A 26,994-nucleotide genomic window follows, 5' to 3' on the forward strand; every position below is an offset into this window, starting at 1 on the left:
GGCTGCCCAGCAAGGAAGAAGCCACTGCTCCAAAACCGCCATAAAAAAGCCAGACTACGGTTTGCAACTGCACATGGGGACAAAGATCATACTTTTTGGAGAAATGTCCTCTGGTCTGATGAAACAATAATAGAACTGTTTGGCCATAATGACTGTCGTTCTGGTGACCAGCGAGCAGAGATAAGGCGGGACTTTACCTAGCAGGGTCTTGTAGATGACCTGGAGCCAGAGGGTTGGCGACGAGTTTGAAACGAGAGCGTACAGGTCGCAGTGGTGGGTAGTATATGGGGCGTTGGTGACAAAACGGATGGCACTGTGATAGATTGCATCCAATTTGTTGAGTAGGGTGTTGGAGGCTATTTTGTAAATTACATCGCCGAAGTCGAGGATCGGTAAGGTGGTCAGTTTTACGAGGGTATGTTTGGCAGCATGAGTGAAGGATGCTTTGTTGCGAAATAGGAAGCCAATTCTAGATTTAACTTTGGATTGGAGATGTTTTATGCGAGTCTGGAAGAAGAGTTTACAGTCTAACCAGACACCTAGGTATTTGTAGTTGTCCACATATTCTAAGTCAGAACCGTCCAGAGTAGTGATGCTGGACGGGCGGGCATGTGCAGGCAGCGATCGGTTGAAGAGCATGCATTTAGTTTGACTTGTATTTAAGAGCAGTTGGAGGCCACGGAAGGAGAGTTGTATGGCGTTGAACTCGTCTGGAGGGTTGTTAACACAGTGTCCAAAGAAGGGCCAGAAGTATACAGAATGGTGTCGTCTGCTTAGAGGTGGATCAGAGACTCACCAGCAGCAAGAGCGACAACATTGATATATACAGAGAAGAGAGTCGGCCCAAGAATTGAACCCTGTGGCACCCCCATAGAGACTGCCAGAGGCCCGGACAACAGGCCCTCAGATTTGACACACTGAACTCTGTCGGAGAAGTAGTTGGTGAACCAGGCGAGGCAATCATTTGAGAAACCAAGGCTGTTTTTTCTGCCGGTGAGGATGTGGTGATTGACAGAGTTGAAAGCCTTGGTCAGGTCAATGAATACGGCTGCACAGTATTGTTTCTTATCGATGGCGGTTAAGATATCATTTAGGACCTTGAGCGTGGCTGAGGTGCACCCATGACCAGCTATGAAACCAGATTGCATAGCGGAGAAGGTACGGTGGGATTCGAAATGGTCGGTGATCTGTTTGTTAACTTGGCTTTCGAAGACCTTAGAAAGGCAGGGTAGGATAGATATAGGTCTGTAGCAGTTTGGGTCAAGAGTGTCCCCCCCTTTGAAGAGGGGGATGACCGCAGCTGCTTTCCAATCTTTGGGAATTTCAGACGACATGAAAGAGAGGTTGAACAGGCTAGGGATAGCAACAATTTCGGCAGATAATTTTAGAACGAAAGGGTCCAGATTGTCTAACCCGGCTGATTTGTGGGGGTCCAGATTTTGCAGTTCTTTCAGAAAATCAGCTGACTGGATTTGGGAGAAGGAGAAATGGGGAAGGCTTGGGCGAGTTGCTGTGGGGGGGGTGCAGTGCTGTTGACCGGGGTAGGGGTGGCCAGGTGGAAAGCATGGCCAGCCGTAGAAAAATGCTTATTGAAATTTTCAATTATTGTGGATTTATCGGTGGTGACAGAGTTTCCTATCCCCAGTGCAGTGGGCAGCTGGGAGGAGGTGCTCTTATTCTCCATGGACTTTACAATGTCCCAGAACTTTTGAGTTTGTGTTGTTACTTAAGACATTGGCTTGAATCTAGGTTGTGCCTAATTAAGGATGAATTTTCCGCTTCTCATTGAGTTCACAAACCCCAAACCCGTTCTGGTCTGCTTCACAAGCGTGCATTCCTAGAAGTCATGCAATGTTGGGCCTCTGGGTTTAGAAAAGTTTTGGCAATAGCCTCATATGTTCATTTGTAATATTATGTCCCAAATCCCCTTCATAAAGTAGAACACACAAACAGACAGTAAGCAAACAATTTAATTCTGAATATTTATTGACACTTAAAATGCTGCATATTGCTTTACTCAGGCAAATGGCATCAGGTGTGTAAAATTAAGAACAACAAGTGTGAATTCAATTAGAAAACTTTCATGTTTTTGCCAACATGTAAAAGTTCCCTTTCCACAAACCGGTCAGGGGTGCTGCTGAGTGTTTTCTAGTATATTTCTCTCTTTGGGTGAACATTGGACCCCATATCTTCATTACATTTGGAACATTGTAATAAAAACAAAAACATTCAAATCATAAAAAGCAACACATATCTTTACAGATTTGACATGTAATTGTCAAAGATCAACAACAAAAGTAAACAGCCATCACCCAAACATTGTTTTGAACAATCCAGGGCTCAGTTCACTGAATCATCTCTGTACAATGTATTTCCCCATCTTTCATTCAGTAAAAACTTGCAAAACGAGAAAAGTAGTATTTTGAAAGCCTATCTTGTACAATCCCCAGTGGTGTGTACCTTCTATTGTTTTTTTTTTACTAATAAACATGACCATTACTTGAGGAAATACACCATTACAATGAAATGCGAGACGTAAGGTATTCATGTTTATTTGCACTGCCCATATTGCAACTGTGCTGATTATTATCAAGTATAATTTCCCTAATTGGATATTTCTGTGCTGGGTGTTAGCCACAGTTGTTTCACATGTTCACAATCATCATCGCTGGATAACATCATGAACAACAAGTACAGAAGAATACTAATGGGGTTTAGACATCATGTACATGGATTTCAAAACAAGAAACAAAATATAGCTTGCAATAAAATTGCTATTTGTTTACAGTGATCTCCATGCAATACCACATGCATTTATAGAGGGTGTGTGAAGAGAGGAACATGATCATGCAGGAGCATACCGCCACAGCCATAGATGGACTGTATGGCCACAAGACACAGTACTGAGGGCTGACTGTCTCATTGTGACTATATACCAAAACTCTACCATAGCTTCCTTTCCATAATCCCTCCCTCCGTAACCATATTCTCCCCCCATCCTTTCAGATCAGTGAACATCGAGGAGAGTTGATAAGGAGAGGAGACGACAGTAAAACATGGTCAGGGTTTGTACAGCTTAGTTCAACGGAAATGTATAGCGCTTCAGTTAACACTGCTCTATACTGGCACACGTTTCACTGAGAAATAGTTGATTACTGTACATTCATTGCCATAATCCGCCCCACATCAATTATGTATAATTATGCGATCCTTTTCAGAATGAACATGTGTTGAAATTACATTGAGGCGGGCTTATCAAAACAAACACTGTAGAAAGAACATATTTTGGACGTTCCATTGGAAAGGCGGTAACAAAACTGTGCAATTCAAATCGGATTTTAAAAAGGCAACCATCACAGAAGAAGATTGGAGAGCATGACAAGGCCAAATATGATGACTTGAGTTCCCTATTTTGTTTCACAGACCATTAAAAATATGCTTATTTGTGTCCACCATATAAATGAAAGTACAGTCAAAATTCAAGTGCACAAGTTTTTGAAAAGTCAACTTTTCATTTGGATGAGGACAATGCTAGTAGTTCCTTATCCTCACAAACATTTGTCCTCATTCTACTTTGTGTTAAATAGTCATTCAGTCAGTAAAATACTAATGTAGTACGACACACCCTCTTTTCCAAAGACTGTACATGTACGTCGTGTGTGTGTGTGTACTATACTCAACTGCTCAGTGAGAAAAGCAGGTATATAACATTGATTATAAATGCATGTCACTGTATCATGAAAGCTTTTCCTCATAAATGTACATTGTGAATACCTCTGTCATTCATCTCCTTAAATAATATATGTAGGTACAAACATTGACGTGCTGCCCCAGTATATAACTGGTAAAAAATAAATAACATTTGATACAGTTCAGAAGAAGTTCCTTACCCCAAGATCCTAGAACAAGGGACATACTCATCCAATAACATTGTCTCAATGGCCCCTCATCCAAAAATGGAGGAAACTCTAGTTTCATATTGATCTGACACCCAGTACTGAAAGTTAATTGCTGCAGCATGCCCCGGTTGACAGTGCATGTATGTTGACAGACAGTATGCTTGTAAATTAGAAAGAGAAAAACAACTTGTGACCATACACATTATGAGATTATGGCATTTAAACTCTCAAATTATTGAAATGTTGAGGACAAAAAGCTCATGTATTATATCTGAGCAAATAAAATCTGAGAAGAATGTCAGAATCCAGCTAACAATGCTCACGAGGCATTTCCCTATCGCTTCAACTGACACGTTCTCAAGTTCTCTTTCAATATCCTCTTTCTCAGGCAAGCAGCACGCCATTTCCTATGACGATACCAGCAAAATGCATTCATCCATTTCCTCTTTAACTTTCCCTTTTTCCCCATGGAGTGGAGAGAGGCCTTACTCCATTTGAGCAAGGATATATACCGTAGGTCTTCTTCAGCATTGGCTCAGTTTCAGAGTGACTCCTTGAGAGTGAATGAGATAGAGTTGAGCTGAAAGGAATCAAGGTTTAATTGCACTAGATGTCCATCCAGTTCTTACAGACACTGTGTTTGGGTTTAAAGGGGAAGTTGCTACACTCTGTCCTCCCTCAGCAGACAGACAGCAGCATGGGCTTTTTAATGACACAGACCATTACTGAAATACTTCCTGCATTGGTTCTTCTGTGTTCAAAATGTTTATATTCAACCTCTGTGATTCAGGCAACCAGAAAATATATACAGTTGAAGTCGAAAGTTTACATACACTTAGTTTGGAGTCATTATACCTTGTTTTTCAACCACTTCACACATTTCTTGTACCCCATGGGCACCCCTACTTGTGCCCAATGGGCACCCCTACAATTAACACATACCACTACTTTCCCCAATGTTACACATTCCTTTGTCTCATGCCCTTCTGCACATCAAGGAACCTCCATCCTAGTCATTAAAACTTGTTTTTTCAACCACTTCACAAATGTCTTGTTAACAAACTATAGTTTTGGCAAGTCGGTTAGGACATCTACTTTGTACATGACACAAGTCATTTTTCCAACAATTGTTTACAGACAGATTATTTCACAATTCACTGTAATCACAATTCCAGTGGGTCAGAATTTTACATACACAAATTGACTGTGCCTTTAAACAGCTTGGAAAATTCAAGGCCCACCTTCAAACTCAGTGCCTCTTTGCTTGACATCATGGGAAAATCAAAAGAAATCAGCCAATACCTCAGAAAAACAATTGTAGTCCTCCACAAGTCTGGTTCATTCTTGGGAGCAATTTGTAAATGCCTGAAGGTACCACGTTCATCTGTACAAACAATAGTACGCAAGTATAAACACCATGGGACCACGCAGCCATCATACCGCTCAGGAAGGAGAAGCGTTTTGTCTCCTAGAGATTAACGTACTTTGGTGCAAAAAGTGTAAATCAATCTCTGAACAACAGCAAAGGACCTTGTGATGATGCTGGATGAAACAGGTACAAAAGTATCTATATCCACAGTAAAACGAGTCCTATATTGACATAACCTGAAAGGCCGCTCAGCAAGGAAGAAGCCACTGCTCCAAAACCGCCATAAAAAAGCCAGAATATGTTTTGCAACTACAAACGGGGATAAAGATTGTACTTTTTGGAGAAATGTCCTCTAGTCTGATGAAACAAAAACAGAACTGTTTGGCCATAATTATGTTTGGAGGAAGAAGGGAGAGGCTTGTAAGCCAAAGAACACCATCTTATCCGTGAAGCACGGGGGTGGCAGCATCATGTTGTGGGGGTGCTTTGCTGCAGGAGGGACTGGGTGCACTTCACAAAATAGATGGCATCATGGAGCGGGGAAATTATGTGGATATATTGAAGCAACATTAAAAGCTTGGTTAAAGCTTGGTCGCAAATGGGTCTTCCAAATGGACAATGACCCCAAGCATACTTCCAAAGATGTGGCAAAATGGCTTAAGGACAACAAAGTCAAGGTATTGGAGTGGCCATCACAAGGCCTTGACCTCAATCCTATAGAATATTTGTGGGCAGAACTGAAAAAGCGTGTGCGAGCAATGAGGCCTACAAACCTGACTCGGTTACACCAGCTCTGTCAGGAGGAACGGGCCAAATTGGCGTTGTGTTCCTGGTTCGAGCCCAGGTAGGAGCGAGGAGAGGTACAGAAGCTATACTGTTACACTGGCAATACTAAAGTGCCTATAAGAACATCCAATAGTCAAACGTATATGAAATAGAAATGGTATAGAGAGAAATAGTCCTATAATTCCTATAATAACTACAACCTAAAACGTCTTACCTGGGAATATCGAAGACTCATGTTAAAAGGAACCACCAGCTTTCATATGTTCTCATGTTCTGAGCAAGGAACTTAAACGTTAGCTTTCTTACATGGCACAGATTGCACTTTTACTTTCTTCTCCAACACTTTGTTTTTGCATTATTTAAACCAAATTGAACATGTTTCATTGTTTATTTGAGGCTAAATTGATTTTATTGATGTATTATATTAATTTAAAATAAGTGTTAATTCAGTATTGTTGTAATTGTCATTATCACAAATACATTTTAGAAATCGCCGATTAATCGGTATCGGCTTTTTTTGTCCTCCAATAATTGGTATCGGTATCGCCGTTGAAAAATCATAATCGGTCGACCTCTAATTGAGTGTATGTACATTTCTGACCCACTGGGAATCTGATGAAAGAAATAAAAGCTGAAATAAATCACTACTATTATTCTGAAATTTCACATTGTTAAAATAAAGTGGTGATTCTAACTGATCTAAGACAGGGAATTTTTCTAGGATTAAATGTCAAGAATTATGAAAAACCTAAACTTATATACACTTGAATTGAAATGTATTTGGTTAAGGTGTATGTAAACTTCCGACTTCAAATGTATATAAAAATGCAAATGAAAGGGAGGTGCTTCAAGTTGTTTTGGGGAGCACAGGACCATTCACACATTTGAGTCTATGGTCTTGAACAAGCAGTAAACGTTTGACTTAGTGAAGCGTTTGGGAAAAACAGACTTCATCCCAGACACGCCGTTTTGTGATAAAATGCAACAGAAAAATACATTTGCCATGCACAGGAAGTATTGCTAAGAGGCAGTTATACACATCACTGCCCAAGATATTGCCCCTTTGTCCACATCAATGTCCTGCGTCTACTACCATAAAGTTCAGTCAGTGCAAGACTTAGCTTTTTGTAAGTTAGTTGACACTGAAACAGTAGTCCCAGTTAGGTAAAGTTACTAATCCAATTAGCACTAAAAGGGGTGATTCAATGGGCTCTCCTTACCCATAACATCAACCATCCTCTTGCTTTTTATTCAGCCTTTCCGTTCTCCTGTGTCCCCACTTTGTGTCGTCGGGCCGAGCGCATAACCTTGTAGCAGCCGCGGGCGATCTTGTGCATCCACATGACGTTCATGACATCCAGACAGATGCTGGAGATGATCCAGGCAGCGCGGCCTTCCGGCGGGACGCGGTAGAAGGCTTCGGTGCCATACACGGACCACATGCGGCTGTAGTAGAGGGGCATGACGGCAATGCGAACCAGGAAGAAGACAACGGCCATGGCCATCCCATTAGCGATGTTGGGCCTGGAGGACTTGGAGTAACCTAACACTTCAAAGAACCAGCTGGAAGAAAGACAGTCAGTACAATGAAGTAGAGGAGGAGAATAACTGAAGTTAACACAACTTTGGGCTTAATGGGATTCAAACAATATAAAGGGTAATCTCTCACAGATGGACATAAAAACTCAAAAATCATATATATTGAAATCAATATATGAAAGTAATTGTCCAGTGTTTCCAGATTTGTATAAAATATGAACTATAATTACAATGAGTGAAATAATTTTTCCTTACAAAAATGTTAAAGTATGTTAAAAAGCAGGTTCTGTGTTGGAATGGTGTGGGCGTACCCCAACAACAGAATGGTGTGGGCGTACCCCAACAACAGAATGGTGTGGGCGTACCCCAACAACAGAATGGTGTGGGCGTACCCCAACAACAGAATGGTGTGGGCAGAATGGTTCGTACCCCAACAACAGAATGGTGTGGGCGTACCCCAACAACAGAATGGTGTGGGCGTACCCCAACAACAGAATGGTGTGGGCGTACCCCAACAACAGAATGGTGTGGGCGTACCCCAACAACAGAATGGTGTGGGCGTACCCCAACAACAGAATGGTGTGGGCGTACCCCAACAACAGAATGGTGTGGGCGTACCCCAACAACAGAATGGTGTGGGCGTACCCCAACAACAGAATGGTGTGGGCGTACCCCAACAACAAAATAATAATAATAATAATAATATATGCCATTTAGCAGACGCTTTTATCCAAAGCGACTTACAGTCATGTGTGCATACATTCTATGTATGGGTGGTCCCGGGGATTGAACCCACTTCCCTGGCGTTACAAGCGCCATGCTCTACCAACTGAGCTACAGGTGTGGGCGTACCCCAACAACAGAATGGTGTGGGCGTATAGCGGTCAGTAAAAATATTCACGCGAGACGACCGCTGATCGACCAGTTCACATCATCCTCTATGAGGAAAAAGAAAGCATTTAAACAATTTGTTTGAGAATCAAGTTTGAGGTGGAGTTTATGTTTTAGGATGAGTAAACAACATTATTTGGGTGTGAGTTAGAAGAATATTAAGTGAGATTTTCACTGGACAGTTACTTAACAAATGAATAGGGTTTATTTTTTCAGCAGCTGCTTTGCAGGGCTTCTGAGCCAATTGGTCATGAGTGTCACTGTCCTGTCTAAACTCAGGCCTTGGTGTGGTTGGTACCTACCATAGACATATTCAATGAGTTTATATACAGCTGCTACCTACCGCTGGTTGACACACGGCGTGGAGAACTCTGCAAGCAGACGGAAGTTAGCAAAATAAGGCAACATTCCATGTCCCTGGAAGAACAGGGTAAAAAGAGGAAAATGGAGAGAAACATTGAAACAGGAAAGAAAGGGACTCTAAATGCTTTCATTTGATCAAACATCACATCAGTATAGTTAAAGGGAGGTCTTCACACCACGTGTGTACAGAAAGATGAATCCAACATCATTAACAAACGAACACATGATAATGGTAAAACATTTTTCGGGGGGAAACGAGTTAAGATCTCACTTTTACCATACTCAATTAATTAAGGAGCCATTTTGGAGGGGTTTGGATCTAAAATGTAATCATTTAAATCACTTTCTGATTATAGGTCTGCTCCGTGGCTATTTTTCAGGAGACTCAGCTAACGTCTTCAGGCTTTTCAAGGGTCCACATTTACGTAGTCTGTGTTCTTATTTCATCTTCAGTAGAACCCAATATACAGAGTGCTCATTCATATCACTGAGGGTATATTTACGATGACAGACTCGATGACAGCAATGAGGTTCCAGGACTAAAAAAAAAACACGAAGTTAGTGACTCAGTAAAATGACGGTGTCGGTGAAACAGCTAAATTACAGTCCCTTCACACACACACACATGAATGGGTTGGCAACATTTCTAATAGCATAGTGTTAAGTAAAGCTCAACATAGTGTGCACGCACAGCCAGGGATTGACGTGTAGACATTCAGCTACTAGCCAAATGAGCAATGATTAGCCATGCATATAAGAGCGATGCTTATAATCACAAGCTGTTATAGGAAGGTATCGACCCTATATTATCACCCTTGGACATGAGTGCTGGTAGGATCTAAGGGCTGGTATCAGCTCGCTCTCTTCCGGGTGGTGTACAAATCTGCTCATAAAAACAAGACTCATTTCCATATCCTATTGGTATTTCAGGCTTAACACAGGGCAAGATTATCCACATAGCACACACCATAAGTGGAAACTTACCTTATAAGACTGAAACAAAAGTTCATACGTGGCATATACTTACTCTCAAGATATGGACATGGTTCAAGTTATACCAGAGAGGATTTGAACTTTCCCAGCATCTCCATGCTAGGACCTCTAGGTACTGGTAAATCCATACCGTTACTGGACAGATAGGTCATATCTGCTCAGTGTAGCACAAAGGCAATAACAGCAGACAAGACAGGAAGGATTCAGTCTCGAGGAGTCAGGCCTGATCTTAAGCGTTTACATTTTACACAACCTAATTTGAATTGGGTAGTTTTTGCATGAATGTTTTGCTGGTAATTGTGAGACTATATTATTTTAAGAGACCGTATTAGCAAAGGATAGAGAGACAGACCATAGAGAAAGTTACAGGTCGCAATGCTGTATCTGGCCCATTACGACGTATGTGAGAGTATGGGCAGCGCCATTGAGGCCATCTCCATTTTGAAGTAGTCAACATTCCTCTTTTACCACTTCTATGAGTTTGTAAACAAATGGAAAGGGTGCATACTGCCACCTGGAGTGGGTTGTTTGAACAGGTATAAAACCAAGGTTGGCAATTTACTGCCACCTGCAATTATGGAATGTGTGCTCACAAGTATAATTCATTGGCTGATCCCCTAACCCATAGGAAGTGCCACCCAGTTGACTACTTCAAAATGTTGAATGTCCTTAATGGCGCTGCCCATTCTTAAACTGGCTTCTGGGCACTAGAGTCCTCTTATCTATCTCTATGAGACAGACAGATTAGAGAGAAAAGTGCAACTATAGTTAGAAGCATAAAGAAGCAACAACATTGATAACATGCGCTTTAGAAATCAAACAGCAATCAAATATTAGCCTATGAATTAGTTTGCTTGTTCTGGGTATAATAGCCTTATTTTTTTACAATGATCTAATATAATCTACATCTACATAAAACAGCTGGATCAATTAATAATAGTCACCAAATTAACAACATACTGACTTAACAGCTTTGATAGAAAGCCAGAATAAAAAAGTAAAATCCATCAACTAGTATAACAAGTTATAAAGGGCTTTTAAGTTGAACAGATTGTAGCAAATGTGTATAGTATGTCCCAAAGTTACTTGGTTTTTGTATTTTGCTAAGTAATAACAAGCATGACTGTGCTAAGCAGTCGTGAGTGTCCAGTGACAGTATGGCCTACACCAGTATGGCCTACACCAGTATGGCCTACACCAGTATGGCCTACACCAGTATGGCCTTTTTGTTTTTAAATGTGCACTTTCACATTTTCTCTCAAATGTACATTGAAATGCATTGTACCTCAGAGTAGCTTTGCAATGCATACACTGTACATTTTTGTCCTTCAAGTTGGATATGAATACAATTTGCATACAACGCTAAGGGATAAACTCAGCTAAGCTTATTGTAGAAAGATTTAAGGTTATGGGTTGGTTTGAAACAAGGCCACTCTTAAAACAGAGACACGTGAGGCTTGAAGTTAAGTAGGCAAGCCCTCACAGAGCTAAAGCATTACAGTGAGGACACATTCATAGACGAGACACATTTAAGCATCATTCATGGCAAAGTGTTATTATTATCATCAACATTTCAGTTATTCTCAAGGGTCCTCTGCCATAACAGTCTAGGAAGAAGCAGCTTAGGAAATAGTGGGGCAGAGGACAAGAGTTTGAGAGAAAGGAGGCAGAGCTCATCTCTGCCACAAAACAGTAAGAGGCAGTAACGTTGTTTTGGCATGCACATACAGTAGTTGGAGACCCCTCCACCAACATTGGGAATGCCCGGACAAATGGAGGCATGCACAGCTCAGCTCAGTCCAGCTCCATAAAAGGCTGAGGGATCAGTGAAATAAATGCAGGACTTAAGGGCAAGGTGAGGAAGAAGGGAAGGAGGGTGTCGGCCATTACCATCATTAAGCATTCCATGCAAAAAATACCAACATTGTTATGAGCTACAGAACCTGGTGATCTGGATGGCTACAGACCAAGGGTGAACAGCAGTGTCCTGGATGGCTGGGCATACAACCTGCTTCACCATTATAACCAGTGGTTATAACCAGGTTCATTGTCACTGTCCAGACAAACAAGCATGTTCCTTGACTAGACAGTGCCGATTAAGCATGGTAATACCCGACAATCAACAAACATATCAGTCATTCTTTCAATCCAAACTATCCCCAATGATCATCCTAACCAAAATGTATGCACACTTCTTGTATCATAACCTCAACCCTTTTCACACTCAATCACAATCCCTAACGTGAGACAAAACATTACCAACGAAAGCAATTCCCAATAACTTCCAACACATAGGCTATCACATTTTACGACATCACAAGAGTCCAGGTCCTGGGTGAATGATATACTATCAAGCCAACAGTATGGCCCTATACTATTCTAATGATTCCCATACACATATATTCAACAGCTGAGGATTAGCTAATGAGATGCATTAGAAGAAGGTGAAAATAGTGCCGGCAGGCTAGCGCCACATGTTCTCACTAGCAGAGTCCTAGCAGAGCTAATAGGACCAGAACTATGGTCACGCGTTAGCGCTCTCCTTACACCCAATCTCCCGGCCCTGTCATCACAATCACCCAGCATGACATGGCACAGCTGTTCACCTTTAGTCGTCTCTTTCCCATCTTGCCTGCATGTTCTGCTATTGGACAATAGGGAACTCACCAGTACATAGTAGTAAGCATATAACGCTGCCAGGTGGTGCACTACAAAAAACTTGTCGCCTATCGCCTTCCAATAGTAAAATATTAGCAGCAGATCTGGGAACAGATGAAAAGAACAACACAATATTAAACAGAAGATATTACATCAAGGTGAACAAAAGTGTTAAGAAATGCAACAACAACAAAAATTCTGGTACAGACAAAAAGGGCAAAACAAAACTGATTTTGCCAATGTCGCCGAAGAGTGGCTAGGGATTGCCAAGACGTCCTGTAGTGAATGAGGACCTTTGCAAGTGGGTATGAGACTAAAGTGTCTTTGTTCTCACCAGATATGAGGTAGCCTGTTGTCACGCCAACATTTATCTTCACAAGTGTGGGATCTCCCCTGTTGGCAGAAAAAGACAGGACAAGACACAAAATGGGTAAATAGTATGTACACAACACACTGGTTCCATCATGCACTTCAACATAGCGACAGAGTCCTCACCAGACGGGGTCTTCATTGATGGCGTCATCAAAGAGCAGGATGTAGAGACAGAAGAGTCCCACCACAAGGGCATGAAGCGTGGACACTGTCCTAAAAGAACACACACACCCCTGGTCAAATCTGTGATAAAACACTTTAATAAGTGATGCAGATTAAGCGTTCCTGTGCACAGTGCAGGTGGAATTAATTGATTGGTTGCACGGCCACCGGCAGACAGATTCAGCCCAATTAGAAAAGGAGATTAAACAACGTTCAGGGGTCACTCAGACAGGCAGGCTATCAGGCAGCCAGACAGGCAGGCTATCAGGCAGCCAGACTATCAGGCAGTCAGACAGGCAGGCTATCAGGCAGTCAGACAGGCAGTCAGACAGGCAGGCTATCAGGCAGTCAGACAGGCAGGCTATAAGGCAGTCAGACAGGCAGGCTATAAGGCAGTCAGACAGGTAGGCTATCAGGCAGTCAGACAGGCAGGCTATCAGGCAGTCAGACAGGCAGGCTATCGGGCAGTCAGACAGGCAGGCTATCAGGCAGTCAGACAGGCAAGCGGGCAGTCAGACAGGCAGGCTATCAGGCAGTCAGACAGGCAGGCTATCAGGCAGTCAGACAGGCAAGCGGGCAGTCAGACAGGCAGGCTATCAGGCAGTCAGACAGGCAGAAAGCCAGTCAATCAGTCAAGAAAGTTAGACAGGTTGTCAAGTAAATCAGGCGCCCAGGCGGACTCAGTTAGGCTGTATCTACTGTAAGCCAGGTCTGTGTTCCTCCTGTAAAGACCCACATCAACATCTCCCTGCCAGTCTGCCAGAGAAAGACGAGACCACTACAGAACCTTCACAGACAGGGTCATCTGAGGGTAATCTGTAATCTTCAAGACAGCTGTGGCTTTGCAGTATACAGTACACTCTACTATGGACAGTTGTAATAATAATAATAATAATAATAATAATAATAATAACTGACACCATAAGGATTTTATATCATAAGTGTGCATGGTACACAGTGTACCATGCGGTGTGATAAGAGTGTATTTTTGTCCGATATTTTGATTAGTAAATCTGGTGAGATATGGCGGCACATTAAGTCATGAACTGTGTAAAACAACTGGACGACAAATTAACAATTTAGCAGACTGTCGACACTTTACTGTAAATATTCTGACCCACAATTTTGTGGGATACGTTCGAAAACATTAACCAAGTGTGCCCATTATGGAAATATGATGACTCTATTCTACATCCACTAAAATGTATGCATTAATGTGCTGCCACAAAGTATATTATCAGTGTGTGTTGCAGCCAGTAGCCAGTGTACTATACCTTGAGTTCCACTCCACCTTCTGCTTGTCTGCAAGGCGTAAGAAGCCAGGGCTGACACGGCTGGAGACCCAGGGACTGACCCGGTGGAAGAGCCACTGGAAGGAGAGGAAACTGGTGACCGAGATGACAAGGATGAGCTGGCTGAACAGGTCCATGGCCGCCTAAGCCCACTGGAGAGAGGGAGGAGAGAGAGGAAGGGAGAAAGAGGGTGAAAGGTGAACGGTCAGTTGGATAGATTCAACAAAACACATCTAGGTTGCATTGAGAAAACATATAGGCAAAACAAAGAACAACTGTGGATACAACTAGGTAGACAGGCAGTATACTAAGTTTTAGGTTACAGGCAGTAAGGAACAAACATTTTTCGGCCCAACCTCAAGCTTATCACTTATAAATCCAAATCAACAGAGTTGATCTTCACTCACCTACTGTTTATCCTAGAAAAGTTATTTTCTTCAGCCTGTGTTTATCCATTTGAATTGCACCATGGCATGACTGTGGTGTGACTGTCTCAGTGTGATGGTGTTCAATGTGTGTCAGTCAGTGAAATCCAAAGTCAGTCAATGTTTAACAGAACTCACGTTTGGCTTAGCTAAACTAAGGGAGTGGAGAAGGCGGGTGCTTTAGGCTAATGAACCGACATACTGGCCCAAAGAGACATACTGACACCAACAAAGGAAGTGCTGTGGAGAATATAAGGTTGGTGGCTATACTGACATACGTTATGGCCAGGGACAGGGTACAGGCAAACCATAAACTAAATAATTTACCTAGAATGTCCCCCGGGAATTGTTCCAGAGACACTGTAGTAGATCAATATGGGTAGTAAGTAAATATGGACTGACAGACTACAACACAGAGTAGGTTAAATATTAAAAGTGAAGGCATTTATTTAACTAGGCAAGTCAGCTAATGACAAATCCTTATTTACAACGACAGCCTAGGAACAGTGGGTTAACTGCCTTGTTCAGGAGCAGGACACTAGATCTTTACCTTTACCTTGTCAGTTCGGGGATTCGATCTAGCAAACTTTCGTTTACTGGTCCAACGTTCTAACCACTAGGCTACCTGCCACCCCATACCTCGTTCAAAGGCATGCATACATTGTGTATACCAAACATTAGGAACACCATCCTAATATTGAGTTGCACCCCCTTTTACACCCAGAACAGCCTCAATTTGCCTGGGCATGGACTATACAAACTGCTGAAAGAGCTCCACAGGGATGCTGACCCATGTTGACTCCAATGCTTCCCACAGTTGTGTCAAGTTGGCTAGATGTCCTTTGGGTGGTGGACCACTCGATACACAAGGGAAAAAGTTGAGTGTGAAAAAAACAGTGTTGCATTTCCTGCTTCCATCACGTGGACTGGGATATGTTTCGTATTGCATCAAACAACAACATTGACGAATACGCTGATTCGGTGAGCGAGTTCATTAGAATGTGCGTTGAAGATGTCGTTCCCATAGCAACGATTAAAACATTCCCAAACCAGAAACCGTGGATTGATGGCAGCATTCGCGTGACACTGAAAGCGCGAACCACTGCTTTTAATCAGGGCAAGGTGACCGGAAACATGACCGAATACAAACAGTGTAGCTATTCCCTCTGCAAGGCAATCAAACAAGCTAAGCGTCAGTATAGAGACAAAGTAGAATCTCAATTCAACGGCTCAAACACAAGAGGTATGTGGCAGGGTCTACAGTCAATCACGGATTACAAAAAGAAAACCAGCCCCGTCACGGACCAGGATGTCTTGCTCCCAGGCAAACTAAATAACTTTTTTGCCCGCTTTGAGGACAATACAGTGCCACTGACACGGCACGCAACCAAAACATGCGGACTCTCCTTCACTGCAGCCGACGTGAGGAAAACATTTAAACGTGTCAACCCTCGCAAAGCTGCAGGCCCAGACGGCATCCCCAGCCGCGCCCTCAGAGCATGCGCAGACCAGCTGGCTGGTGTGTTTACGGACATATTCAATCAATCCCTATCCTAGTCTGTTGTTCCCACATGCTTCAAGAGGGCCACCATTGTTCCTGTTCCCAAGAAAGCTAAGGTAACAGAGCTAAACGACTACCGCCCCGTAGCACTCACTTCCGTCATCATGAAGTGCTATGAGAGACTAGTCAAGGACCATATCACCTCCACCCTACCTGACACCCTAGACCCACTCCAATTTGCATACCGCCCAAATAGGTCCACAGACGATGCAATCTCAACCACACTGCACACTGCCCTAACCCATCTGGACAAGAGGAATACCTATGTGAGAATGCTGTTCCTCGACTACAGCTCGGCATTTAACACCATAGTGCCCTCCAAGCTCGTCATCAAGCTCGAGACCCTGGGTCTCGACCCCGTCCTGTGCAACTGGGTACTGGACTTCCTGACGGGCCGCCCCCAGGTGGTGAGGGTAGGCAACAACATCTCCACCCCGCTGATCCTCAACACTGGGGCCCCACAAGGGTGCGTTCTGAGCCCTCTCCTGTACTCCCTGTTCACCCACGACTGCGTGGCCACGCACGCCACCAACTCAATCATCAAGTTTGCGGAAGACAACAGTGGTAGGCTTGATTACCAACAACGACGAGACGGCCTACAGGGAGGAGGTGAGGGCCCTCGGTGTGTGGTGTCAGGAACATAACCTCACACTCAACATCAACAAAACTAAGGAGATGATTGTGGACTTCGGGAAACAGCAGAGGGAACACCCCCCTATCTACATCGAAGGAACAGTAGTGGAGAGGGTAGTAAGTTTTAAGTTCCTCGGCGTACACATCACAGACAAACTGAATTGGTCCACCCACACAGACAGCATCGTGAAGAAGGCAAAGCAGCGCCTCTTCAACCTCAGGAGGCTGAAGAAATTCGGCACTCACAAACTTCTACAGATGCACAATCGAGAGCATCCTGTCGGTCTGTATCACCGCCTGGTACGGCAACTGCTCCGCCCACAACCGTAAGGCTCTCCAGAGGGTAGTGAGGTCTGCACAACGCATCACCGGGGGCAAACTACCTGCCCTCCAGGACACCTACACCACCCGATGTCACAGCCTGTTCACCCCGCTATCGTCCAGAAGGCGAGGTCAGTACAGGTGCATCAAAGCTGGGATCGAGAGACTGAAAAACAGCTTCTATCTCAAGGCCATCAGACTGTTAAACAGCCACCACTAACATTGAGTGGCTGCTGCCAACACACTGACTCAACTCCAGCCACTTTAATAATGGGAATTGATGGGAAATTATGTAAAATATATCACTAGCCACTTTAAACAATGCTACCTAATATAATGTTTACATACCCAACATTATTAATATCAAATGTATATGTATATACTGTACTCTATATCATCTACTGCATCTTTATGTAATACATGTATCACTAGCCACTTTAACTATGCCACTTTGTTTACATACTCATCTCATATGTATATACTGTACTCAATACCATCTACTGTATCTTGCCTATGCCGCTCTGTACCATCACTCATTCATATATCTTTATGTACATATTCTTTATCCCCTTACACTAGTGTCTATAAGGTAGTAGTTTTGGAATTGTTAGCTAGATTACTTGTTGGTTATTACTGCATTGTCGGAACTAGAAGCACAAGCATTTCGCTACACTCGCATTAACATCTGCTAACCATGTGTATGTGACAAATCAAATTTGATTTGACACACTCAAACCAGTGCGCATGGCACCTACTACCATACCTCGTTCAAAGGCACTTAAATATTTTGTCTTGCTCATTCACCCTCACATACACAATCCATGTCTCAATTGTCTCAAGTAGCGGTCGACCGATTAATCGGAATGGCCGATTAATTAGGGCAGATTTCAAGTTTTCATAACAATCGGAAATTGGTATTTTTGGGCGCCGATTCTGCCTTTTTTTTTTTAATACCTTTATTTAACTAGGCAAGTTAGTTAAGAACACATTCTTATTTTCAATGACGGCCTAGGAATGGTGGGTTAACTGCCTTGTTCAGGGGCAGAACAACAGATTTTCACCTTGTCAGCTCGGGGGATCCAATCTTGCAACCATTACGGTTAACTAGTCCAACGCTCTAACCACCTGCTCATTGCACTCCACGAAGAGCCTGCCTGTTAAGCGAATGCAGTAGAAGCCAAGGTAAGTTGCTAGCTAGCATTAAACTTATCTTATAAAAAACAATCAATCAATCACTAGTTATAACTACACATGGTTGATGATATTACTTGTTTATATAGCGTGTCCTGCGTTGCATATAATCGATGCAACGCTGGGGGATGATTTAACAAAAGTGCCGTATTTCACTGAAATAATAAACGTTTTGTTTTCGAAATGATAGCTTCCGGATTCGACCATATTAATGACCAAAGGCTCGTACTTCTGTGTGTTATGTTATAATTAAGTCTATGATTTGATAGAGCAGTCTGACTGAGCGATGGTAGGCAGCAGCAGGCTCGTAAGCATTCATTCAAACAGCACTTTTGTGCATTTTGCCAGCAGCTCTTCGCAAGCACAGCGCTGTTTATGACTTCAATCTTATCAGCCTAATGGCTGGTGTAACCGATGTGAAATGGCTAGCTAGTTAGCGGGGTGCGCGCTAATAGCGTTTCAAATGTCACTCGCTCTGAGACTTGGGAGTGGGTATTCCCCTTGCTCTGCAAGGGCCGCAGCTTTTGTGGAGCGATGGTTAACGCTGCTTCGAGTGTGGCTCTTGTCGATGTGTTCCTGGTTCGAGCCCAGGTAGGGGCAAGGAGAGGGATGGAAGCTATACTGTTACTCTGGCAATACTAAAGTGCCTGTAAGAACATCCAATAGTCAAAGGTATATGAAATACAAATGGTATAGAGAGAAATAGTCCTATAAATACTATATTAACTACAACCTAAAACCTCTCACCTTGGAATATTCAAGTCTCATGTTAAAAGGAACCACAAGCTTTCATATGTTCTCATGATCTGAGCAAGGAAATCAAACGTTAGCTTTTTTAGATGGCACATATTGCACTTTTACAACACTTTGTTTTTGCATTATTTAAACCAAATTGAACATGTTTCGTTATTTATTCGAGGCTAAATTGATTTTTATTGATGTATTATATTAAGTTAAAATAAGTGTTCATTCAGTATTGTTGTAATTGTCATTATTACAAATAAAAATTGTTTTTAAAAATCGTCTGATTAATCGGTATTGGCTTTTTTTGCTCCTCCAATAAATCGGTATCGGCGTTGAAAAATCATAGTCGGTCGACCTCTAGTCTCAAGGCTTAAAAATCCTTCATTAACCGGTCTCCCTTCATCTACACTGGTTGAGGTGGATATTACAGTGACATCAATAAGGGATCATAGCCTTCACCTGGATTCACCTGGTCAGTCGGTCATGGAAAGAGCAGGTGTTCTTAATGTTTTGAATACTCAGTGTAGATATGGTGCGTGTAACTGGGGCAAAATAAATCTGACCATATAGGCCTATGCATCAACCAAACATAAATTCTGCGTGTTTCTATTGACCTCTATTGTCAGGATTCTAGAAGGAAAACTTTAGCACACAACAGTGATGTCTGGAGTTGTACAGTTAGTCCCCATACAGTAGAGAGATGGAATCAAACCAGGGTGTCTGTAGTGATGCCTCAAGCACTGAGATGCAGTGCCTTAGACCGCTGCGCCACTAAGGAGCCCTAGTAGTGGTGTGTGTGTGTGTGTATTCATATCATATAGGCTATGAACACTTGGACACTTCTTGGAATTGAAATGGTTCAATGTGGGCCTAGTACCGAGAAAATGTCAACAAAAACAGAGGCTCCACTTTTGAATCTGTAAAACATGGGTATCCTATTGCTTACACTTAGACCTACTTGTATAACCTATGCATACACGCACCACCGGAGGACTACTCTTTATACAAAACAAGGATGACGTAATTGTTAAATGTGATACTTTGGGATGGGCCTACACAAAGTTTCACAAATATACCTAGTCAGTCAGTGCACCCAGATTTTCTCCAATTCCAGCTCCCTCAAACACAACAAAGGTCCCAGCCAACAAAGCAGTCTCATGGCTGATGTTAACAAGTGCATGTCAGCCACAGCAGGCTACTGCAGTTGGTGTGGGAGTCATGGCTCCCTCTGCACTCTTTTCCTGTCTGTCACACTTGAATAATTTGCATAAAGGGCTGATTTGATTGGCTTTTGGATAAGACAACCACCCTCCATGTCAAACTCCAAAGATGTACATCTTAAACAGCTAGGCTAGACATATACCTTATCTTCCTGAAAAACACTCCATCTCTATTTCTCTCTGGACTGGGTTCCATTTTAGAGGACTACAGTGCTATATTATATGTTATTACCATAGTGAGGAGGTTTAACCACTCGACCAAAAAATATTTACAAATAAAAGATCCCAGAAAGTTCCATACGCATAAAAATCTTATTTCTGTCAAATTTTGTGCACACATTTATTTATATCTCTGTTAGTGAGCATTTCTCCTTTGCCAAGATAATCCATCCACCGAAAAAACGTGGCATATCAAGAAATGGATTAAAAGCAGGTTCATTGCACAGGTGCACCTTGTGCTGGGGACAATAAAATGCAGTTGTGTCAGACAATGCCACACGTCTCAAGTTAAGGGAGCGCGCAATTGGCATGCTGCCTGCAGGAATGTCTACCAGAGCTGTTGCCGGAGAATTTAATGTTAGTTTCTCTACCATAAACCATGTTGTTTTAGAGAATTTGGCAGTATGTCCAAACGGCCTCACAACCGCAGACCACGTGTAACCACGCCAGCCTAGAATCTCCACGTCCAGCTTCTTCCCTTGTGGGATCATCGGAGACCAGCCATCTAGACAGCTGATGAGAATGTGGGTTTGCACAACTGAAGGATTTCTGCACAAACTGTCAGAAATGTCTCAGGGAAGATTATCTGTGTTCTCGTTGTCCTCTCCAGGATCTTGACCTGACTGTAGTTCGGCTTAGTAATCTACTTCAGTGGACAAATGCTCACCTCCGCTGGCACGCTAGAGAAGTGTGCTCTTCAAGGATTAATCAAAATTTCAACTGTACAGGGCAGATGGAAGACAGCATGTATAGCCTTGTGTGGGTGAGCAGTTTGCTGATGTCAATGTTGTGAACAGAGTGCCCCATGGTGGCGTTAGGGTTACGGTTTGTGCTGGCATAAGCTACGGACAACGAACACAAATGCATTTTATCGAATGCAATTTGAATGCAGAGATACCATGATGAGATCCTAAGGCTCATACCGGTACATATAATTTTGTTGTTTAAAACACTTCATTGAAATACTGTAGAATTACAGTCATTCCTATGGAGAACTGCTCCTTCTGGGGAGTGCCAATATGGCCGACCGGTGGCTTCAAAGCCTCCCACTGGCCAATACAGAGCATTGGCAATCTAGGGTTTACAGTGGGGCAAAAAAGTATTTAGTCAGCCACCAATTGTGCAAGTTCTCCCACTTAAAAAGATGAGGGGCCTGTAATTTTCACCATAGGTACACTTCAACTATGACAGACAAATTGAGAGAGAAAAAATCCAGAAGATCACATTGTAGGATTTTTAATAAATTTATTTGCAAATTATGGTGGAAAATAAGTATTTGGTTACCTACAAACAAGCAAGATTTCTAGCTCTCAAAGACCTGTAACTTCTTCTTTAAGAGGCTCCTCTGTCCTCCACTCGTTACCTGTATTAATGGCACCTGTTTGAACTTGTTATCAGTATAAAATACACCTGTCCACAACCTCAAACAGTCACACTCCAAACTCCACTATGGCCAAGATCAAAGAGCAATCAAAGGACACCAGAAACAAAATTGTAGACCTGCACCAGGCTGGGAAGACTGAATCTGCAATAGGTAAGTAGCTTGGTTTGAAGAAATCAACTGCGGGAGCAGTTATTAGGAAATGGAAGACATAAAAGACCACTGATAATCTCCCTCGATCTGGGGCTCCATGCAAGATCTCACCCCGTGGGGTCAAAATGATCACAAGAACGGTGAGCAAAAATCCCAGAACCACACAGGGGGACCTAGTGAATGACCTGCAGAGAGCTGGGACCAAAGTAACAAAGCCTACCATCAGTAACACACTACGCCGCCAGGTACTCAAATCCTGCAGTGCCAGACGTGTCCCCCTGCTTAAGCCAGTACATGTCCAGGCCTGTCTGAAGTTTGCTAGGGAGCATGTGGATGATCCAGAAGAAGATTGGGAGAATGTCATATGGTCAGATGAAACCAAAATATAACTTTTTGGTAAAAACTCAACTCGTCGTGTTTGGAGGACAAAGAATGCTGAGTTGCATCCAAAGAACACCATCGCTACTGTGAAGCATGGGGGTGGAAACATCATGCTTTGGGGCTGTTTTTCTGCAAAGGGACCAGGACGACTGATCCGTGTAAAGGAAAGAATGAATGGGGCCATGTATCGTGAGATTTTGAGTGAAACCCTCCTTCCATCAGCAAGGGCATTGAAGATGAAACGTGGCTGGGTCTTTCAGCATGACAATGATCCCAAACACACCGCCCGGGCAATGAAGGAGTGGCTTCGTAAGAAGCATTTCAAGATCCTGGAGTGGCCTAGCCAGTCTCCAGATCTCAACCCCATAGAAAATCTTTGCAGGGAGTTGAAAGTCCGTGTTGCCCAGCAACAGCCCCAAAATATCACTGCTCTAGAAGAGATTTGCATGGAGGAATGGGCCAAAATACCAGCAACAGTGTGTGAAAATCTTGTGAAGACTTACAGAAAACGTTTGAACTCTGTCATTGCCAACAAAGGGTATATGACAAAGTATTGATATAAACTTTTGTTATTGACCAAATACTTATTTTCTACCATAATTTGCAAATAAATTCATTAAAAATCATACAATGTGATTTTCTGGATTATTTTTCTCTCATTTTGTCTGTCATAGTTGAAGTGTACCTATAATGAAAATTACAGGCCTCATCTTTTTAAGTGGGAGAACTTTCACAATTGGTGGCTGACTAAATACTTTTTTTGCCCCACTGTATATACACTGCTCAAAAAAATAAAGGGAACACTTAAACAACACAATGTAACTCCAAGTCAATCACACTTCTGTGAAATCAAACTGTCCACTTAGGAAGCAACACTGATTGACAATAGATTTCACATGCTGTTGTGCAAATGGAATAGACAACAGGTGGAAATTATAGGCAATTAGCAAGACACCCCCAATAAAGGAGTGGTTCTGCAGGTGGTGACCATAGACCACTTCTCAGTTCCTATGCTTCCTGGCTGATGTTTTGGTCACTTTTGAATGCTGGCGGTGCATTCACTCTAGTGGTAGCATGAGATGGAGTCTACAACCCACACAAGTGGCTCAGGTAGTGCAGCTCATCCAGGATGGAACATCAATGCGAGCTGTGGCAAGAAGGTTTGCTGTGTCTGTCAGCGTAGTGTCCAGAGCATGGAGGCGCTACCAGGAGACAGGCCAGTACATTAGGAGATGTGGTGGAGGCCATAGCAGTGCAACAACCCAGCAGCAGGACCGCTACCTCCACCTTTGTGCAAGGAGGAGCAGGAGGAGCACTGCCAGAGCCCTGCAAAATGACCTCCAGTAGGCCACAAATGTGCATGTGTCTGCTCAAAAGGTCAGAAACATTTGCCAGAGAACACCAAGATTGGCAAATTCGCCACTGGCGCCCTGTGCTCTTCACAGATGAAAGCAGGTTCACACTGAGCACATGTGACAGAAGTGACAGAGTCTGGAGACACCGTGGAGAACGTTCTGCTGCCTGCAACATCCTCCAGCATGACCGGTTTGGCGGTGGGTCAGTCATGGTGTGGGGTGGCATTTCTTTGGGGGGCCGCACAGCCATCCATGTGCTCGCCAGAGGTAGCCTGACTGCCATTAGGTACCGAGATGAGATCCTCAGACTCCTTGTGAGACCAGAATTCTAGTGCGGTTGGCCCTGGGTTCCTCCTAATGCAAGACCATGCTAGACCTCATGTGGCTGGAGTGTGTCAGCAGTTCCTGCACGAGGAAGGCATTGATACTATGGACTGGCCCGCCCGTTCCCCAGACCTGAATCCAATTGAGCACACCTGGGACATCATGTCTTGCTCCATCCACCAACGCCACGTTGCACCACAGACTGTCCAGGAGTTGGGGGATGCTTTAGCCCAGGTCTGGGAGGAGATCCCTCAGGAGACCATCTGCCACCTCATCAGGAGCATGCCCAGGCATTGTAGGGAGGTCATACAGGCACGTGGAGGCCACACACACTACTGAGCCTCATTTTTACTTGTTTTCAGGACATTACATCAAAGTTGGATCAGCCTGTAGTGTGGTTTTCCACTTTAATTTTGAGTGTGACTCCAAATCCAGACCTCCATGGGTTGATAAATATGATTTCCATTGATAATTTTTGTGTGATTTTGTTGTCAGCACATTCAACTATGTAGAGAAAAAAGTATTTAATAAGAATATTTCATTCATTCAGAGCTAGGATGTGTTATTTTAGTGTTCCCTTTATTTTTTTGAGCAGTGTACGTCTTTGATTTTTCTACATGTATGGACATGGTGCAGCCTTTAGTAGGTATGCTGCTGGCAGGCTGCGGCACAGCAAATCCAAGTCAGCCCTTGCTCATGGTTCTCACAGGGGAAGACAAATGATAGGCTACAATGACCTTGCTCGTGATCATGCACAACGCAAATGCAAGTTCCTTGAACTTTCTTTTGCGCGTGCCTTTTCATTAACTGGATAGACACTTGCGGTTTCTAGCTAACATTACACCAATGGGGGGAGTGGGTTTAAATAAATGATTATATAAACGATTTAACTTGTATACAATCGACTACTTTTGGGTGTCAGGGAAAATGTATGGGAGTAAAAAGTACATATTTTATTTAGGAATGTTGTGGAGTAAATAGTAAAGTAAAGATACCCAAGAAAACTACTTTAGTAGCCTACTTCAAAGTATTTGACTTATTTACTTTACACCACTGGATGCAGCACATGAAACACATGCAGGGGCAGTTATATGATTTGGTTTGACACAGAGACGCACACAGTGCTTCCTATGGCAGATGTCAGTTCCTTGCAGGAGCCAGGCAAGGACACTGAGGTCAAATGTCAACATATAGAGACAGCTGACGCATAATGGTGTCCATAGCGCAATTCAGCAACAGTTTTTGCCTCACTTTGAAATCTATATAACTACCACTCAGTGTGTCAACGCTGCTGCTGATGACAGTTGTTGGAATAGGCCTAGGTCAAGATACATCCAGGGTCATGCGGTTGCCTCAAAAAGGTAGAGGAAACTAAAATAAACTGCCTCAAGCACATGTAAATGAACTTTACAAGTATTTTAAAATAAGTCATGGGAGTGGCCACACAAAGAAGTAAAGGGGGTTTGAGGGTGCATGGCAGTCATGAGGGAAACGTTAACATTTTCAGCAATGAGACAACACATGGTAGCAGTTGTTTCTTTCTGGGGGGTCTTGTTCACAAAACATAAAAACACATCCACAATATTTTGGCCAATTGGTGCAAATGTATTAAACTATTACTTATTTTGCATTATTTTCTAGATAAACCTATTTTGCGTCGGGCATATTAAATCAGATTGCTTTCTACCATGTTGCTAAATGTGGCGATACGTTGAATGTCATGGTCTTTACTTGCAAATCATCACCCAACAAAATGTAGGCTATTAATCGCAGCATCTGCTGTGACGTAACGTGTAATATTGAAATTACACGGCAGATGCATTACAATCAAAGATCATGCAGTCAATCGATGCAATATAATGTTAATGTAAAACAATGTAACCAACAACAACATGAATGGGCCAGTTCACGCCGCATTGGCCGAACCGCATCATTCCCTTTAAATGTCAAATAATAACTAATATAATATATATATAGTCTATGCTTAAATTATAAACGCACATAGCCTAAATTGACACAAATCCTCGAGACTTACCTCTCATTCAAATATGTTCAGCACTCAACTGGTTTGTGATGGTGCTAAGGCATAGCAAATTCTGTCGAATGCCATGTTCAATCATTTTGTTCAAACGGATAGCTCTCTGACTCATAGCCTGCTAGCTTGCTTCTACCTAGCAAAAGGATCCCGGACCATTGTTCTAAATTGCAATGAAATAGATGATAAATCCACCCCACAAAACACGCATATTGACAGCGGTGTGGGATGCAGCAGAGTAGCCTCACTGCATAACTGATGGTCGTTTATGGAAGTGACGGGCGAGGTTACTATAGGGTAGTGATGTGCAGTTCGCGAATGATTCGTTCTTTTTTAACGATTCTTTTTACTGACTCGAGAGTCATGATTCGTTTTTCTACGTGACTGGATCATTTTAGTCGTTCGATTGCAGAGACGTGCTAAGACCACCACTTGTCTGTCATATGCGCGCAAAAAATAGACTATGAGTTAGAGAGTAAACAATACATGTTTAGAATTGACAATTGATCGCATGGTGCAAGAATGACTGCAATTAATTTATTATTGAATATTGTGATGGACAAAGCTTTGTAAAAACCAAAACGTACACAGCCTCTGCTTAACAAACTCAAACTCTAGATCGAATCGTTCCATGGGCTGCATTTCGCGAACGACTGTTCTTATCAACAGGAGAGGAAGAGGAAAAGAGAGGCCCAATTTGGCGGAAAATGGGTCTCCCTCCAGCAGG

At 42.8% G+C, this 26,994-nt stretch overlaps 1 protein-coding gene across 4 annotated transcripts; it reads right to left on the reverse strand.

The window, feature by feature from the left end:
- Positions 1-1,968: 1,968 nt before the first annotated feature.
- Positions 1,969-26,994, reverse strand: tlcd4a (TLC domain containing 4a). 4 transcript variants are annotated; one of them, XM_035741700.2, is made up of 7 exons: positions 26,855-26,994; positions 14,307-14,476; positions 12,994-13,083; positions 12,833-12,891; positions 12,508-12,602; positions 8,828-8,901; positions 1,969-7,617 (listed from the first exon to the last, which is right to left on the reverse strand). In XM_035741700.2, the coding sequence occupies exons 2-7, from the start codon at positions 14,459-14,461 to the stop codon at positions 7,302-7,304; spliced, it is 789 nt and encodes a 262-aa protein (XP_035597593.1). In that variant the 5' UTR covers positions 14,462-14,476; positions 26,855-26,994; the 3' UTR covers positions 1,969-7,301. The 4 variants fall into 4 exon arrangements, 3 of the variants coding, with proteins under 3 accessions (XP_035597593.1, XP_035597591.1, XP_035597592.1); XM_035741698.2 differs by lacking the exon at positions 26,855-26,994 and adding an exon at positions 26,268-26,784; XM_035741699.2 differs by lacking the exon at positions 26,855-26,994 and adding an exon at positions 14,732-14,937.

The sequence above is a fragment of the Oncorhynchus keta genome, chromosome 28, assembly GCF_023373465.1.
Source record: "Oncorhynchus keta strain PuntledgeMale-10-30-2019 chromosome 28, Oket_V2, whole genome shotgun sequence".
NCBI classification, from domain to species: Eukaryota; Metazoa; Chordata; class Actinopteri; order Salmoniformes; family Salmonidae; genus Oncorhynchus; species Oncorhynchus keta.